Source organism: Gouania willdenowi, chromosome 11, assembly GCF_900634775.1.
Source record: "Gouania willdenowi chromosome 11, fGouWil2.1, whole genome shotgun sequence".
NCBI lineage: Eukaryota > Metazoa > Chordata > Actinopteri > Blenniiformes > Gobiesocidae > Gouania > Gouania willdenowi.
In genome coordinates this window covers 6,187,844-6,208,054 of record NC_041054.1, presented here as the reverse complement: position 1 = coordinate 6,208,054, position 20,211 = coordinate 6,187,844, and the positions used below count along the sequence as shown (strand labels likewise).

Here is a 20,211-nt window from a genome sequence, read left to right as displayed (position 1 = left end):
TGGCCTATCAACATGATTTAAAGCTTGGTTTGTAGTTTGACATCTGCACTTTTGACACAGGGTTGAAACAAAGATCCAAGGACGCTGCTCTTTTCCGCTATTGGCTCTTAGAAACGATCATGTGATCAGGATGCGCCAGCGCGTCCGTCGGCCCCAGAGGGTTAAGTCATACATAAGGGGGCAATGAAACATATACAGAAGTACCAAACATCTGTAAAAATTTAAAGCTGCTGGAGACAAAATCTTAATTAACTATGAAGGCCTGATAAATTAATAAATCCAAGATCATTAACTTAAAAATAAGATGTAAAACGTAGAACTTGTTGCTCAAAAATTTGTTTTCATTTCCACCAAAACCATCAATTTGTTGACATTGTCAGAAAAGTTATGTGCATTGCATTGTTGGATGTGGAGTCCCGTTTGGCCTAAAAACGTGTTCATGTTACGGACTGGAAGTTACGGCAAAACAATGATGGATGCTTATTTTGGGGTTTACACGGAAAGATCCGATTCTGGACGAAATTAAATGTCTCTCAGAGTGAATTGATATCACGGGGAATACCAGGAACAAACTACTACAAAAGAATCACTGTCCTCCGTGTCTGGAAAAGAAACAAGAAATATCGGTAGGAATGAAATAAAATAACTTTTATAAATCTATCTATGAGGCAAAAAAAAATATTAGCTCAAGCAGCTTTTCGACACAAAACTGTGATGGTTGCAAACTGGCATTATTTTGAAATACTTTTGTCAAACTACAGTTCCTCCCTGGGGCCTCTTGCCTCATATAACAGTCTTGACAAACATGCTTTTTCCTTGCCATTTGCTAGTACAACTAGTTGTGCCTTGCTAACAAATGCAGGCCTGTTACTGACATTGTTGCGGCTTTGAGTTCAAGAGGACAATGCACAACCACCAATAAAGGCAATTTGTTTTGTGGCATCTCGTAGGTATCTTTAACAATCTTCACCCAGCAGCTATCATATGGGACAATGCCAAGAATGCGTCAACCATGGAGACAGCATGTTTTCTTTATGGGATGGTTGGTGAACTGTGGGAGCAAGAATAACTTGCTTTGGACATATTGACATCAGATCAGCTTGGACTTGTCCTACTGACAGGGCTCACGGTGATGAATAGAAGAGCGCATGAGACATACAAATACATCCGAACTCTCACAATGGAGGAGACAAGGCACTGCTAAGACAATGAATGGTATAGAAAGAAGCTGGTGGGTGGAATTTAAAAGATGTTGACACTACTTGGTTTGCCCTTTTATTATTGTGTGTTTTGCTAAGGTTGAATTTATGATGCCTATGCTGAACCAACAATGCTGAAAGAAAAAAAAAGTATTCCCAAGGGGACAGTAAACTTAAAGTCCAAAAACTAAGTGCACTAAAGTGAGTAAAGCTCCCCGAGTCCTTTCAAGTCTCCAGAAAATACACTGCCATATTTAGCGGGAGTTTATGTTTAACATTGAAGCTCCCAGGGTGAGCCAACAGAACCAAGACCTGGGAGTCCAGGCTGTGTGCTGGAGTAGGACAAGGCATCTGGGAAACCAACCTCAGGGACACCCAGGGCACTGCAGACTGCAGAACGGCCGTATGACCTTTTCTAAAATGTTGCCACCCGCCTGCCTCTGAAACACAGTCTGACTAATTAAAGTTTCAGTGGCATTGAATTTTCCCTGGCACAGCACACCTTAGGCAACCTTGGGGGCTCTTAGACAGGCAATGCACAGAGAGAAGAAGACAGGAGATGTAAGAAGAGAGGGAAGGAGGAGCTGGAGAAAGAGTTTAACAAGAGGGCAAACACGAGAAGAAAGCAGAAGGCAGATCTACGCAATGGCAGCACAAATCTGTGGAAAATACTGATGCACTACTTAAAATTCACAAACACAAAGTTCATGGATGTTTTAAATACAGAAACTACAACAGTAATGCTGAAACAGTCAACAGCGCATGGAGTTTGGAATGAAATTTGAACTCTATAACGCTTAGCGAGAAATATCCAATGTCAAAATGCAGAGAACGCTGAGTGCTTCTCCGAAAGTTATCAGGCTGCCTCTCAGGCTAATGGAATCTTAATGGTTCAGTTTCAAGAATGAATGTGTGACTTATGACACGGTTACTGGGAGTACCACCAAATACATGAGACATCATGTTCCCGTCAGATTGGTAACATTTAAACATGACAATTCATGAAAAATGTCCAACAAAATATGTGGCCACAGGACAGACTTCATACAGTTCACCACTTGAGATGTAGAACCTCCTGCTGGATGAGGTCTTGATCTATAACTTTTGTTGGAGGTGGTCCAGTTTAGGCTTTACTAGGATGTGTTCGGCTGAGTGCTGGCAAGGTGTAAACTTTTGTAATCGTGTGAGACAAACATTTGGAACATACATTATTACTACTTGTGTGTGTTTCTCTCATATTTAAAATGTGGGGATCTGATAAATATTCTGTACAGTAAGGTGGTCTTATTTATTTTTTCGTACTTTCATATTAACATGTACTCAAACTGAACCTGAAGTAAGCAACAACAGATGAACCACTACAAATGCACACAAATATACATTTACTAATGCATGAAATGTTTGATAATAGTTGTTGATATAGTCCTAATTTCACCATTTAGTTTTATGCCAGTTGTTAGTTTTATTCATTTATTTATTTATATTATGCCATAAATCTTTTTCACTTTTAGCCAATTAAAACATTGCTTTTATTTTCTAGGTAGGCTACAAAAAGAAATGAAACTTTGATTTTAGCATTTTTGTCAAACTTTTATTGGATTAAGTAAAATGTTGCTGATAAAAACTTTTCGAAAAACTTACAAGATTATCATATTTACACATGTTGAGCAACATCTATAACCTCGTGCATTTGAAATATGTGACTAACCATGAACTGATGAACCCTGCCACAGTATAAAAACATTGTTTAACTCTGTATTGAAGTTTGCATTTACTTACGGTTGGCAGAGTTTTATGAGGTCCTGGTCGGTGGTCCCGGGAGGCAGGCCTCGGATGTACAGGTTGGTCTTACTCAGCTGCTCCGCCCCTCCCTGATTGCAGCTGTTGGTGCTGGGGCTGGGAGGAGCCATTGGATGAGGGGGTGGAGCATAGGGCTGCTGGGAAAAGGAGGAGAAAAGCGGCACAGTTTAGCATTAAAAAGTTAAAAGTTGTTTTTCTTTAAAGTTGTGGAGTGTTGAATGAAAGGATTTAAAGTTAAAATATGTTTTTTTTGGCTTTAATAGCAGGTATTGCCAAACTGTTTTAAGTTACTGCAAATATGAAAGCAGAGTTTTGAGGGCAGCTGTGAGACGGCAAGGAGATGAGATCAGGGTCACTAAGATATGAAAGCCCCTGAGCATTCAATAATGAGTGAAATATCAAAGACAGTCACAAGAAGTTATACAGAAAAGGAAAAATATTCTCTCACAGAGATGAAAGGTTATGGCAAAGGCAAAAAGTAAAAGGAAAAAAAAACCTTTCCAAATGAGTTCATAAATGAGATACTGCATCAGATACTCACATTCACATTTACTAATCATTTCTTTTTGTGAATTTACAACACTGTCTAAGTGTGTCACTAAAGTCAAAAGATTTATTTTATTTTGCAACTTCAAGGAAGCTTAAAGCTAGTATTATACAATACAGACTTAGTGTAGGCATCATTGATCAATAAATCAAAGCACATTTGCTCAAAAAAAGGGGTGAAATTGCCGCTCAAAAGTTTGTCTCTTACTAACATAATCAGAAAAGTTTTGCGCATTGCATTGTGGGATGTGGAGTCCTGTAGACGTATCCAAAGAAGTGTTTTTCCCTTCACTCTTACAGTGATTTTTTGTGTTTGCCCCCAAAAACTCTGCCAAAGTGACTCCCCAACAGATGTCTGGTGTTTTCATAGACTGAAAGCTGTGTTAAAACAATGGTTGATGTTTATCTTGAAGTTCACACATCAAGACCTAAAATCCGGCCGACATTGAATGTTTCACGGAGTGAAGTGATAATACAGGGAACACTGGAAACAAACTACAACAAAAATGATGTCAAGTGAATCACTGTCTCTCTTGTCTGAGGAAGAAACACAAAAAATCACTTCAAGAATGAAGTAAAAACACTTCTATACATCTGTACTCCACATCCCACAATGAAATGCATGAAACTTTTCCAAAAATGTCCAAAAGGACCATTTATGGTGGAGAGGAAAATACTTTTTCAAGCAGAAATTTGAACATTTTAAGTCTCTTTTTTGAACAAATAATCTTCGATATATTGATCAATGAGACCTACACTGGGGTGGATTAAAGGGTATTAAACGTGTGCAAACATCACTCCACAAGCTAATAAGGCGTACAAACCCTAGGGAATCAGGCGTGCACGGCTGCTGCACGTTGCAATGCGCCCTCAATCCATTTAGTGCATTTCTCTCTGATGAATATGTATAGTAGGCGGAGCTCACAAGGCAAGCAAAAAAATGGGAGGAGGACATGTAAATAAATTAATGCAGTGGGCATCATCAAATCTGGAACTGTTAGCAAAGCTGAAACAGGTGCAAACACACACACAGAGATCCACTGCAGTAATTATTGACACAAAACACAGCGGAGATGATAAAAAAAGACTCCAGTTAACCTTTCTAGTATAAGAACATAATTCAAATAAAACAATAGTCAATATTAACATCCACTGAATGAGAGAATAAAGTGTGAGTAAAGGGTGTGTGAGGGAGAGAAAAAGCTGGATGCCTGAAGCCCGTGTGGAGTCTGGTATGTGTATGTCCGCTCCAGTGCAGAGCCAGGGGATGCTGTGTCTTTCTCTCCATGATTTGACCGTCAATAAACTCTCATGTCGCGTTGATGTCAGTCCAAAATCAGCTGATCAGATGCGTAATTTACACAGTGATTGCGCAATGTTCACATATGAGAGTGTGCGTCACACAGCGTTGCTCAGAACTGCTGGATGATGGTGAGTAGATCATCTTCAAATTGTGCAGACTGACAGAGTGTTGATGCATTAACTCAGATCAATGGAAGATCAAAAGGATGGTTTCTGTCCAAATCTGCCTTTTTTTCATGGACTGATCAGAGCAAAGTTACAAGACCTGATGGAGCAGCCACATTAAATTAGGGGGGAAAATATCATTAGGTTTTAAAGTTGTTTATAAAAATAAAAATAAAAATATTTTTATTTGTTTATTTAGTTTTCTACATTATCAAATGTTTGTGCAGCAAACAGAGAAGTCCATCTGCCCCCAATTTACCTTTCTCAAATTGTGTGTTTCTGTGCGCCTCACCGCTCCACATCGAACGAGCAAAACGCTCATTTAAATAAGGCGGTCTCCACCACTTCTGCACGTGCACTAATCATTGCTGCATTCTTAGTGAATTCCTCGCAGCAGGTGAGGAAATTGCTTCACCAAAGGATTTAGGGACTTAACTGGTTTACCACCCTTTATTTCAGATCTTAGTGAATCCGTCCCTATGTGTTTTTTGTTTGGTTGTTTTGCTAAAAAAAAAAAAAAAACGTTTAATTCTAACAATACAAATCGATGAACAAAAGTAACAATTTTCCCATGATTTCTGTTTATAGATTTGTCTCAACAACATGTAGAACAACCCGTGGTCTTTTCCTTCTGCACTCTACCATCACTCGTGCTTCTTGTTGTGTTGTTATCGCAAATTTATGGTACAAGAGCCTGAACCCCCTGCTCACAGCCCATTTATATCTCTATTGCAAGGACACTGAATATAGTGACAGAGAGAGAAAGTCTGGACCCTGTGGGCATAAGCGGAAAGAGAGAGAGAGGGAAGGCACAATAAGAAAGGTGAGCATGAATGTGTGAAAGCAGAGAGCAATAAAATGAGTGATGGATGGAGCAGTGCAGAGGAAAAGGGTCATCGAAAGCATGGACTAAATATCACCACTAGCGTAGCGTCAGTTAACCATGTTAATCCTTATCCTCCCCCTTGAGAACCTCAGGACCCTGTGCTTTGATGTACAACACACACACACACACCCACAACATTAGCTCTCCAATCTGCCGCACACGTTAGCTGCGACCGCCGGAGCATGGCTGATTTGATGCGCTATTTTAAGCATGTGTGCCATGCCACTTCGTCGCCTGGCGCTCTTCAGACAAAGAGCCGGGGTCCCTGGAGCGTGAACAGGGAGCCACGTCCATCAATGGGCGACCAATTACCATGCTGAGCTGAGTGGAACTGATGGGCCGCCACTCACTGTGCTGGACTCACACACACTTGGTGTGCACGTGTACATGAAACCCACGTGACCAAAGAGAAACACTTATCCTCAAAGAAAATGACAAAAACAAAGGTGAAAATATCAGGACTCGTGAAAATGTAGTAAAAATCTATGAAGGAACAAACAAACCATCATAAATAACAAGGGCATACTTAGAAGCACTAACTTAGTTGATTTCTCAGTGCCTTTAAAGAAGGAGTACCAACAAATGTTTTCTTTTGCTCCCTTGAATCTTTATAGTTCGTCTGTCAGTGTCTGTCAATGTGTTCCATGTGATGGACTGGTGACCTGTCAAGGCTAAATCCCAGCTTCCCTCCTCAGTAGGCTTGGATGGACTCCAGTCCTTGGCAACCCTGATGGTTGCAGATGGATAGATGACCGGAGTCAAAAACTAACATTTCTATTCGCAACAAAATCCTACACACATTTTTCTAAATCACCTTCTCTAATTTTCAGTAGAGTAAGTGTCCTGCCTCGTCCTCTGTACCCTTCTGTCCTGCACATAGTTGCCAGAGCCTAGCTCAGTTGACAATGAGTGTAAAAGCAGGCATACGCTGTGCGATTTTTGGCCCGTTTTGAGGCAATTTTTCACTCATGCGGCTATTTTTGGGATTGGGCCATGTCTCAGCTCAATCATGTGTTATGCATGGTGTAGTATACATGGGGTCACAAGAAGCCATTAACACCTCACGACCAGCTCCCGATCAGCAATTGTATGATCGCAAGAGGTCGCCCCTTGTGAGGGTATTGTACTGTTGAAGCACTGCCAGGAACCTCAAACTCTCACAGTGCGCATGCACGAACACCGTAGGATTGCTGTAGAATTGACGGACCGTACTGACCTTTTTGAAGCTTCTCCAGGCAGGGTGTTTCTTTTTGCTTAGCATCACAAGTGTCTATCCACTTCCGGGTTCTTCTTCCCTTTCTGTTTTAATAGCGAAACTTCAGAGTTCTTCTTCTTGGTTGCATTTCCGGAATCAAGACTCCAACATGTCGTGTATGGACATACATCAGCCGCGTTGCGTCGCAGTGTCGGTTTGTATAGTGTGAGAACATGAATCGTGAGCAGCAAACATTGAGACTCCGCAATTGAGTCGCACAATTTGAACAGGAGCTGAGTACGACTGAAAGAAATCGCACAGTCGGACAGAGGAAAAATTGTGAAGAGGTCCACCATCAATCACTTCTATTTTTATTTTATTTCTTTTTACTCCTGCCTAATGTCTATAATCCAAATAATACTGTATCTGTTGTGTAAAGTCTATACTCATTAGGAAAGGACACACAATGTAGAATTACTGGCCAGTACTGAATGTCAACTGAGGGGCTATTCTTCTTGGTTATAGCCTTTTAGCAAAGAGCATTTCTCCAACTTCTTTTCCTTCTCCTCATCGTTCCCCTTTTGGCGTGCATCCTCTGCTTTGGAATTTGTGCGTTCCTCCCCATCGATTTGCTTTTTTTTTTCCTTTTTTTTTTAAGGTCAAAGACTGAAGCCTTGCACAATAAAGCATGGAGAGTCCATGTCAGCCTATTACAGTTTTGGACAAAAACTCAAAAAGGTTATTCCTATTGGAAGAGAAGAGGGACCGGATGATACTGCATATGAGGAGGCTGGAACAGGGTATGTGATGCGTTTAATGAATAAACATAACACCTATAAATATGTGTTATGTTTGGTTTTATTTTGATCTCAGGAAACGTTAGTCAAAAGATATTGAAGAGACTTAACGTGTAGATGTGTATGCTTTCAATGGACTCATAGCAGCATCTGCACACATGAATGAGATTTAGTGATTGCATAAGTTTGAAGCCCCTCACTAGTTTCTGAGTAGTAAATGTTCAACGGTGAACTTGTTTGTCAGCTGTGACAGGGTGTCAACCACTGCATTTCAGCTTCAGATACATTTGATGTAAAAATGGTGGTCAGACATATAAGGGTGATGAAATATTAGCATAGTGCTTGACAAGTATTTAGCAGGAAGATTAAAAAAGAAGAAGTAGTGAGGATTTGTGGGGAGGAGATGTAAAGAAACTGTTTTACCACTTCAAAAAGCTTCAGGTGGTAAATGAGGGAAAAACCAGCATTGTCGCGCCTCAGCTTTGACACACAGGCTTACTGAGGATTTCAATTTGTTGCCGTATATTTTAGATGGGACAAAACGGTTTACACAAGCTCCAATTTACTGATTCAGGCGAGCAGTGGAGTCGCAACCTTCATGACATGACAATGAATGTTTATGAGTATATTCAGCGAGGATGATAAATCTCACATTTCTCACATGGACTGAGGGCACACAGTGTTACAGTGTACATTCACATACTAATTCACATACTTTACATACAGACCGGAGATTGTTGTTTTTGTCAGTGAGAGAAATTGTCCTTCAAATGGCCTGGGCCTACTTCGTGCTATAAATACTGTATTTGTTCACTATATGAATATAAAGTAGTTAATGTGAAGGTCGGATGTTGTGTCACGGATGCGACCATATGAAAAGTTGATTTCCATTACAATAATGTATTTATTAAACATTAAAATGTTCATTCAAACAAGTGTAAAGCTTTTATTCTTTTAAGCATGAGTACGCCTTAATTTTATTGTACTAAAGTATGTTATATGACAGTGATGGACTGGCTGCCTGTCAGCGGTGTACCTCTGCAGGAATGAATGAATAAATAGTCTGAGTATTATGTATTGTTGTGAGAACTATCTCTGTATATTACAAACATATAAACAGAATAAATACTCAGGCTAGAGGCTGCTCGGTCAGTTTTATTTGTCATTCAACAATGACTGTACAACAACTAGTTTACGTATCTAAGTGAATAGGAAAACAGTTAATTAAAAAAATCCATTGTCGTGTTGTTATTCTTGGTTTCTTTATTTTATAGATATTCAAGGAGATGAGTGAGTGGTGGCTCTTTTATTAAAGGTGCAGTCTGCAAGTCTTATAAAATATAAAATAAAAGTGACTTTTTGTCATATTTGCTAAAGCTGTCACTTTACACAATTACTGCTGCTTGATTTACATTATGTTTGATTTGTAATTGTTACACTAGAACTCTGTAGTGCATGTGCGCGCAGCAGCCTCCGTGTGGGTGCTGTAAGTGACACTGTGTTGCTGCTGCTATTGCTGAGGTGTGTGCACATAGAGAGAGTGAAGCGCTGCAGTAATATGCTTTTAACAGAGCATGTTATATTACTGTGATGTTGTTGTCGGACTAACGTTAGCTTGTTAGCTCCTCTGAGGGAGGGACCTGGGAGGGATCTGAGCGTTGCGGACTGAAGCTTTAAGCTAACAGTAGGTCTACAGGAGCAAATTCCTACAATTTTCAGGTAGAAAACTGAGCACTGTGAAGAGAAGATTGACCAAGAAATTCAAGGCATTAAATATTGTATAGTTTAGTTTTCCTCAGTCTCCAGTTTAAAGTCTTATTCTTTCTTTTCTGCATGTCGGGATAAAAAAAAAAGACTCAGTCCTTGAATACAACATAATACTTTTGATCTGTTTTAGAATTCCTGAAAATGGGAGCAGCAAGTTAAAGGATTTCCTGCATACTTCCGTCTCGCAGAAAATATGCAGGAAATCCTAAAACTTGCTGACAAGTGCGTTACTGTATATCTAGCGCCAAAAGCCATTTAGAAAATATGAGCCCAAGATATAATTTACAATTAAAGATATAAAGCCAAACAAAAAATAGAGTTTTTCCCCTATTAGAGTCATGCAGATCAATAACACTGACTTTACAATCCAGACTAAACAAACACCATCATTAGGGTACAGGTAGCTTGCCCCCCTGGTGAACAGTCTTAATGACAGTGTTTGCAAAATTTACAATGAAGCTTTTAATGAACATAAATACATTTTAGAATAGAATAAAGGCAAATATGGATCATTTGTCACTGTTGAACGATTGTAAATTTAAACGATGGAGCTGATGCTAGAATGCACCAACCATGACCAAACCAAATCACAGCACATGCTTAGATAATGTAACAAGGTTATACTAATGACACAATTGTCCAATCAAACATTTGAATCCATACGCCACATGCATGCGCGTCGGATGCCATTGTGTTTCATAAGAAAAGCTAATGTTGCCGCATATTTTCAATGAATACTTTAACACAGGTTATTACCGTTGGCCGTTACCAAGGCAACACGTTTTAGAAAAAGTCACCCTCTAATTATACGCTAAAAAGATGTACGACTTTCACCTGGGTTAGCCTTTCATGGAGAGTATTAAACAAAACATACTTTAATTGACAAAATAACAATGTTATTTGTTAATAATGTCAAGCACATACTGTATATTCTTAACATAAAAACACTGGGAATGTCCTTTGGACGGCCAGTCATTGTTTTTAAAGTAGTTTAAATACACAATGTGAATACACACACTGAAACACACTGGAGAGGAGTGGAGCAGCTGCAGCAGTAATTGGAATAAAAACAGGGGCAGTGGCATCCCTGCCTCTCTCCCTTCCTCTGTGCTCTCTGCAGGGCGGGGCTGTGACACAGGCGGCTGTGCACCAGCGTGGTAATTGGCCCTGATTTATAGGAGGCCAAAGCAGCCAGTGAGAGCCGGCTCGACGGTGGCACCGGGCCAGACAAGGCCACGCTGTCAATATCTGCAAACCAGTCTCACCCAGCCCCAAAACCCCCCACGGCTATGACACCATAATATACATCAGCCTTCACTGGGAAGGATGGTGCACATGTGTGTGTGTACGCTCTATTGTGACTGTCTAACTCCTGTCATGTATGCTAGCCTTCAGTGAGTCATGGGAGCCAGTCAGATATATGAAATAACTGCCATAAAAAGGACAGACAGTCTCTTTAAATTGAAGTAAAAAAAAAAAGCCTCTCAGCTCATTCTTCCTATAATTCATGCTGGCAAAGTCTCTGCAAAGACTCTGAAAGACAAGCAGAGTCCCAGAGGCGTCTCTTCCAAAGTGCCAGAACTAACAGCTTGCTCGGCGTTCGGCGGCATTCACTGCAGCTTCTGCGCACGAGAGGAACACAAATCCTCATCTATCCTCCATAGCTGCTTCCAAACCTTTGGCCCTTAAACATGTGTTCTGAGAATCGCAGCTGCATCTTAACACTGGGAGAGGAGAGGAAAGACACCCAGAGACAGACAGGAAGGGAGCTATTCCATGTTTGCCTTTCAATTCCATGCCTCTCTCCTTTCTCTATGTCTGCGTTGGTAAAACCAGAACTAAAAGAGTGTTCAGCAAATCCTTCCCTATGCAACACCTTACTGTAGATTTCAGTGCCAAATGTATTCCAAAAGGAAAGACTGGACGCACTTTGTATGCTTGGGCATGGAGAGGGAAATAAAGAGAAGAACAAAATGTGAGACAGAAGAATGGAGAGGTGTGACAGCCGATACTTCAAAATATGTGCGAGGTGACACAAGGCCAGACAGAGAAGCCAACAGGAATACTAAGTGGAGGGAAATGAAACAGGATAAACAAATTACACAAAGATTTAAAGCAGAAAGTCATTTTTAATGTCTGCATCTTTATAGGCTCATTTCAACTATGCTTTCTTTCTCAGACAATGATGATGTGATAACGACCACTCAACAATTCTGTAGGAGACGAGTGTAAAACTTCTTTAATTCCACGGGACGCACAAGGTTCCATTTAATCTGAATGGGCCACGACCAGAATAATAATAATAATATTTTCACTGTTTAGTATCTTTGCATTTTGAAATCATATTTCTAGTCAACTAAGGTGAAGGGAATTGGGTACTTTGTATTAGTAACTAAATAATATGGTGTTTAACATAATGAATAATGATAACATAAAAAATGCTTTCATAATATTTAATCTGATTGCAAAAAGCACTGTAATGGACCAGATTTGCCCCATGGGCCTTTATATTATGTCCTTTATTCCAGTGGTCCCCAACCACTGGGCCGTGGACCGGTACTATTTGGGAATTAATTGCATTTTAGCTTAATGTGTCACTTCTACCTTTTCTCCCACATCTTCTTCACTTGAATGCATCTGATTACACTCAGTGCCAAAGTGAGGGCCCGCAGACACCGCCGGAGTGTATTTACTGCGCAGGAGTTACGTTTACACGCCCCCATGAGACCCACACACACTAACGCCAAGCCATCATTTCTGTGCTTAGTGACGTGTCATCCATTGCTTGGGCGTTATGACATTTATTCTAAGAAGACCAGGAACATTACAGTAGACTGATTTCTACATTGAACTTTTCAGAAAACCAGACTTTGGGGGACTTTGAAAGTGCCAGTGCCAAGTCTATATTACCATGGAAACCATTGGGCAACTTTAACCTCATTAAACCAGAGTTACGTGAATGGAGCCCATCCATCCATTTTACAACCCAGTTTGCTAATTTGAGGGTCACAGGGGTCTGCTGGTGCCTATCTCTAGATTTCTTCAGGTGCTAGGTAGGAGTACACCCAGGACAGGGTGCCAGTCCATTGCAGAGCAACACACACACGGAAACGGACAACCACTCACATTCCCATTCACTCCTACGGACAAATTAGAGACTCAAATCAACCTTACACACATGATGTGGCATTGTGGGAGAAAGCCGGAAAAAACCCACGCAACAAGGGAAGAACAAGCAAACTCCACACAGAAACGACCCGGGTGTCCACGTGCTAAGCTCTACTCCACTGTACACCCTCAATAAAGCCCTTCCTTAAGTAATTACGCTGTCGCAGTTCATCAAACATGCCTACCTGAACGTGAGTTTAAAGTTATTTTCTACTGTATATTGCAGCTTCTGAAAAGCTTCTCATATAATGGTCTTTCAGTCGAGCTGTCTTTGTTATTTGGGGTGAGTATCACTTTAAGGTACTCATGTTATCTGATAGAGGAGGAAAGTCAAAGGAGGTTACCAAGATACGCCTTTTTTTCCCCACAGTAAAAAAAAAAAAAAAAAACATCATTATAAGGTTTTTAAAGAATGCTTGTACCTATTTTATATAAAATGTAACACAAAAATGTTACTGTAACAAAACATTATCATGGTTAAAAGACTAAAAAATTTTATTTTGATACTTCTGGCACATTTTGTAACATAATATTTGATAAAGCACTTAAAGACATTGTAATGAGCGTGATAAACTTCCTTTTTCCAATGCCGACAAACGGCTTGAAGCAGATATGGGATGGCATCATAAAAAATAAGTAAATGGGTTGAGGGGCTAATGTATAAACCTTCAACTAATATTTAAGATTACATTTTTAGAGGTTCTTACATCATTTCAGTTTGAAGGGTTCTACGACACAGCAAACACAAAGGTGACGTGTTCGTCGTTCCTTCCTGTCACTTTTACAGATTCAACTTTTGTGTCATTGCACGTCACAAGTACGTAGCAACAAAATGCAGTTCCAGCCAGAAGCACGTGGACTTGCAAAATCCAGAGAGAAGCTGAGCCTCGAGTTGTTCTCCACGCGCCGCCCTCCATGCTCTTTGGGTTCCATTTATGAAGAAAATCCTTTAATGCAGGAACCATCCACCTTCTAACGTAGAAAACACTTCTTGTTCTCATCGTCAGGGAACAGCAGTAAAAATGATTAAATCGATGTAATTTACTTCCTATAGACAGGCGCGCTCTCAGAACAAGTCTACTATAAAGCCCTTCAAGCTTCTTTATATCACAAATTATCCTGTGAAACCTGACATTGCCAACTACAGTGCACAATTACAAAATGGTCTATTCATATGTCCTGAATTCTTGTCCAAACATGACAATTCTTTCAAAGTACATTATAAGTTTCAGTTTATTTAGTTTTAAATCAGGCCTCTGTATTCCAACCTCTCTGCTTAATAATTACATTTCAAGAGAAGTTACAGAGACTTTAAAAAAAAGTAAAATAAATAGAATGAATCAAACACTGATCCAAACCGATGAAGGCAAAAACACTGAGTGAAAACTTCCCCAGAGGCGTGAAACAGATTATAAAGTTTGCTCTTGGTGCTGACTTGAAGAATGTTTCGCAAGAAATATCAGTGATTAGCAAAAGCAGCAGATGACATATTTGAGAGATGAAATACAGTTTTAATGCCAACTTATTCTTAAATATAAAAGTTATATACATTATTAATGAAAACGGTTTTCATCTACTAATCTGCTGTCCAAGTCAATTGGAAGAAGTCAAATATTTTTGTGAGTCACACAAATAATTCCACATATGAAAGAGGTCTGCTTCACAAATAAGAGGATAAACTATGGCGACCTATGGTAGGAGTCTTTTTTAACAGGCAGCAGGTGTTACAATGAGAGAAGTATAGAGAAAAAGACAGGCTTATTCTGTCTGAGGAACAGTAACCTCCACAGTCAGACATTCTGGTAAGAGAGTTTAGGGTCTAAACTGTGGGCAGAGCTGAAGTGAAACTCTAAGGGCATAAATATTTGGGTGGATTTGTCATCGTTAAAGCCAGCTGGGTCTCTTTGCAGACCAGTGGGAGTGAAGACTGCAAGAAAACCTTCAGTGGGAGAGGGAAAATAGAAGCTAAGGGACAAAAACAGAAAATAAGAAAGGGAGTGCAAATTTTAGTGTCTGTTTAAAACAATTAGCTGCCACTGTCAAGCTAATCTTATCATTTCCTCAGGCAGGCCTTGGTCACCTTTGACCGTGTAGATTAAAGCTCTTACAGTTCTTCCCTTGAAGACCAGAAACACCCACACAAACTACAGGTTTTTTATTCTTGAGACCTTGTTATCAAATTAAATACATTTTGATTAGGGGTCACCAACATGACCCTGGACACCAAGAAGCAACATGGACCATGGCTGTGTTCAAAATAGCACACTAACGTACTATACACTACAAACTCAATAAGTATATACTGTCTACTATATAATCTGAGTTCATTAGGATGATTAGCATTCTCCCACTGAAATATACTGTAATTCCAAGTTTCCCAAGATGCATTTCAAACCTACGCCAAAAACCAGAAGCACACTGAAGCTCCGTTGATTTGCCACCTTTGAAAGTTCTGAAAGCAATTTAAGCGTGAAAGTGCCAAAGTACAATATCAACATGTGGTCATTTGATCCATAAAACTCACGTTTACACATTTTCTCATGAGATTTCGGAGATTCCATTTTGCCTGCCATTATTCAACTGACAAAACCTCTGGTTAACTTCAAAATAAGAGCCCTATGAACAAAAGTGTTAAAAACTAATGGAAGACAAAAAGATAAGTTTTTATATCAAATGAACTCTCTTTAAATGTTTATTTTCACTATGTTTTAAAGTGTTGCAGGTATGATGCAGACTTTGTGTTTAGAATGTGATAAAAAAAATAAATAAAATAAAACGAAAAGTGTTTTGCTAAATTTTACGTAATTGTTAAATTGTACAAACATGTTACATGTTTTACGATTGGTTAAAAGTTATTAGTCAGCGGTTAGTAAAATAGGGACATGATGATTTCCTATGAAATGTAATGACACAGAAACAATTACATAAATAAGGAAAAATAAAATGTTGCATGTTGAAACTTAAACATCTCCTATAGCTTTTTAAGTCACTGCTAGTCTGCCTTTGTTATCTTTCCCTCTATCTCAAAACTGTAAAGGTTTTGTATTATAGCAGTAACTATCAAACTATTAGCTCTTTGGTTTATTCAGTATCTAAAATGTGTCCCACTCGCTACCAGATGCAACAATGAAGCTATAATTTGTGTTTTATATTTCATTTTAAACCCTCACAGTAATGCAATTAATTTATCAGTTGTTTAGATCTTAACAATTTAAATATGCTATGCAAAGCATTTTTGATGTATTTGAAATAAGTAGGTAAAAAGCATCAAAAATTTGAAAAAAAAAAAATCCCTATAGCATCCAATGATTTTTCCTGTAATTTGAAAATCAGTTATTGTTGGATCTTCCAGTTGCTCTTTGAATCTTGGCCCAAAACTTTGATTGATTTCATCTCTTTACCTATTAAACATGAAACGGTCTAGGAAGCTCTCCCACACTGTAGCTCTGGACCCAGAGGAGTTTCTGTGTAAAACATTGGTGGATATTTAAGAGAGAGCCCCGTGACTGAAAACTCCCTCCAGTCTGATTCACCACATTCTTCTGGAGTCAGTTGTGCTTTTCACAGGAAGATTGAGCACCAACACTGGAACGAAGATGACATGAGGCGGCCCGTCTTGCTGAGTGCTTGCTTTATTGGCACAGATAGCTATCCGACTATTAAGGAGTCCAGTCCAGAGTTATATGTAGGAATTCTGCCTTGAAATATCCACATACGCTGAGTAAATACAAACCAAACACATACTTTAAATTTCCTCATTTTCGTCTTGTGCATTCAAAATGTAATTTAAATCAACTTTGAAATATCCACTTGCACAAGAAGAACTCCAGCAAAGACCACCACTTCAGACCAAATGGCGCTAGATAGCGGGAAACAGCTGTGAGTTATTGCTAAAGTGTGGGAAATGCCAGAGAGAAAGAGGGTGATAAAGAGAGAGAAAGAGGGAAGGACAGAGAACAGATTGATAGAGACGAAGGCAGACCATTTGTTACGCAGTTTTTCAAACAAACAAATTTAGGTCTCTATTTTCCAGAAGGTCAACTGTGTTGAAATTCATAAATCAGGCTGTAATTGGTGCAGGAGCAGGGAAGAGGCTCAAAGGTTTTCAATGATTTAGCCTACAAATTACTGACTGACACTGACCTCAGACAGCGTTTAACTGGGAGCCCAATGTTGATTGTTAAAAAGATACGACGTAACGTTAGCCTAGTCGAGAAAAGACACAGAGCTTCTAGTCATACAACTATCAGTCAGTTGGAGCACACATTGAATATATGATCTGTATTTAAGTTTGAAACACTCAGGTTGCCAGAATTGGAGAATGCTGTATTACTTCAGCAACGAGATAATCTTTTCAACGTTGTTCGTTTGTCTGTGTTAGTAGGATTACACCAAAAGTACCATATGGATTTTGACAAAGTTTCAAGCTAAGACAGACTTTATGCCATCAATTATTTCCAATAAGTTTCGAAAAGCATCCGGATTAATATATAGATTCTGAATCAGTTAAAAGAATTAAAAAATCCTCCATCATTAGCAAAATTTCCAAAATGTATATCTTGGTTCATAGTTGACGGATCTTCAAGAAATTTGACTCAGTTATGTCTGATTGGTTCCTCATTTACCCCACAGAGTTTCATCCAGGTTGGATCAGAAGTGCAGATTTCATCGCAATTTTTATTGTTCAGATATCGTTCAGATAACTGCTCATTTCTGGCAAAGAGGACATTTACTGTTTGGTGGAGGTTTGTGCTCTCTGAGTTCTCTGGTTTTTATATACTTGCAGGTTGTTTGACATTAGTAAAGAACATGTGATGACATTACATATCTAAGCAACCTCAGCTTTATCGAGTATATTCTATAGGTGAGAAACCCTTTCATTCCAGTGCTCTGGCCGGTACATAACCATGAGAAAAAGAAAGAAAAAGACTAATTTCATACGCATACAGAGGAGTACAGATGTAGAGAGGTATGTGCATCATCTTCCTTTTGAATATTCAGAGTCTTTCACATGCAAAATAGTCGCACTGGGTCTGGAGTGTCACTTTAGGCCCCAAAGGAATGTATTCACTGAGGCGTTACTGACAATTGCCAGACTAAGTACTGGCACTAAACACCAGCCGCTGTTGTGGCAGGAAGGCTTTAGACAGCCGTAACAAATCAGGGGAGGAATGGAAAATTACTGGTTTGCTGCAGTTTATAGGGTTATTTTATAACTCCCTAAAAAAACATATCCGGTATTTCTGCACAGGGATGCTTTGCGATCAAAACGTGTTTCACTCAAAAGGTGAACGACAAAATCCAGGTGTGGGTGAAAAAGAGCAACGACACACAATGTAATAAATATAGCGTACAAAAAGGCTTTGAAATAGGAACCCTCTAATGGTGAGGAGAGCTGTAAATGAGATTTTGATAGATGTGAACTTCTAGATGAGTGAACGTAAAGGTCAGCAGCAGCAGGCAATCAACCCAAGAGATTCTTTGTTGCTTTTAAATAGAGGAAAGAAAGAGCTCTAATTAAAAAACACAAATATCAATCACTTTTTTTAGTTCAAAATTATTGTTTAACAAATGTTTTCATAATGTATTTTACACTTTTTTCTGGGGAAAAACATAAATCTACATTAAAACCCTATAAATAATCTAATTACCGGTACTGGATAAGACATTATAACACAGAAAATCAATTTCCGGTAATGTCTGCAAAAGAGCATTTGCTAATTCATACGGCAATGAAAATATGCAATTGTTCTAAATCCTGCATCAATCACACCAAGCACAAAGCTACACAGAGGAAGCAAATGAAAAAATTGGTTTGCAAGGACGCAAGAACAAAACACACCAGCGTCACTACAAACCCTCGTCCGCTGTATAGTAAAAGCATGTTACTGATCAAATTCACACTAACTCTATAATTTAATGTGGGGCAAGGCTTAAAACATTTCAAATTTAATTTCCACCCACAACTTTCACTTTAGATCAATAAAGTCAAAATAGTACTCCGGTGTAAGACATCAGCGTGTATGCAAACAAACAAAAAACACCAATTTACTATTCTTAATACATGGCAAACTGTGAAAATAAGGCACTTCATTTGTGTAACACATGAAAAAAAAGCAGTTAAAGTGCTGTGATTGGGATTCTATGAAACCATAGAAAATTGTTGTTCATACCAATTTATATAATAACATACCTATGTTTTATGTATTGGTTTATAACCAACAGTTATATAAACTATCATTACTTGTTGGAATAAGTAATTATAGCTTAATTGAATGTTATAAATGTACCTTTTGTAAAAAAAATAAATAAATAAATAAATTAAAAAAAAAAAAAGTCTCTTTTATTCAACCTTTATTTAGTCATGGAAGTCCAAATGAGATTAAGATCAGATTTGATCAGGAATTAAACCCTGGGCTTAATAACATTAAATCTGCGTCACATTAGGATAAGGTCTTATAAGCATTTCACCCTAAATTGTGACAAACATCAGTGAGGGTGATGTAGTAGCTATATGAGCCGATTGATACAGTCTTTAGCAGAAGCCACCAGTATTTCAATGCAGAAAATATTTTTAAAAATTAAAATTGACAGCAATTTTCTGAGTGATCTATCCAGCATTTTAAAAATTATACAACTATATAATATAAAACTAGGGGGAATATATCATGTCTTCCCCTTATATGTAATTATTTATAATAAACAGAGTTATATGAGACATGGGCAAGGCTAGAGTATTTTGAGATTGCGTGTGTGTGGATCAGTTACTTTGCACACCCATCGATGTCTTCACTGCTAAACTAACACTCTATGGATCATGTTGCCTCCTCTCTCTCTCTTTCTCTCCCCTCTAACCCTTGAAAACAGAATCCATCCCCTTCTAGTCCTCCATCTATCCTCTCTTCACCTTCTCCAATCCATTCAGTCACTGCTTATCTATCTCTAAATCTACTCCAATCCTCATCTAGCTGTTTGTCCTCTATTTCCCCTTTGGATTCTCCACTTTATTCTGTGTTTTCAGTCCTCCCCTTCCATTTTCTCCAACTATTTTCTCTATCCTGTGAGAAGCCATTAGGGATTTTTTACGTAGTGTTGAGTGGAGTTTAGTAGGCCAAAGAAAATGCTGTGCCAGAATCTACACGGTGTGTTGAGCAACGACAACCCCCTCCCCACACACCCGCCCCCCTCGACAAAATATCAGCATTACTCAACACAAAATGCTCGGTATCTACCCGCCTCTTTGGGCCTTAGTGTGCATACAGCAAAGATGCTTGGAGCAGAGACAGTGCGGCTGTGGAAGGGATTTTCATACTCAGGGTCAGTATGAGAACAATACCACATTGTCAGATTTGAGCTTGGATTGACATTCCCCGTCTGCACACCTGG

General features: G+C 39.0%; 1 protein-coding gene across 6 annotated transcripts in view; it reads right to left on the bottom strand.

Annotated features, from left to right (window-relative positions):
• Positions 1-20,211, bottom strand: part of rbms3 (RNA binding motif, single stranded interacting protein) — a 365,750-nt gene that overhangs the window by 220,808 nt on the left and 124,731 nt on the right. For 5 of the 6 annotated variants that reach the window (XM_028460582.1, XM_028460581.1, XM_028460583.1 and 2 more), the window contains one exon: positions 2,979-3,136. In XM_028460582.1, coding sequence (XP_028316383.1) covers positions 2,979-3,136 — 158 coding nt within the window. The remainder of the gene's footprint in view (positions 1-2,978; positions 3,137-20,211) is intronic. The other variant, XM_028460585.1, reaches the window with a different exon arrangement.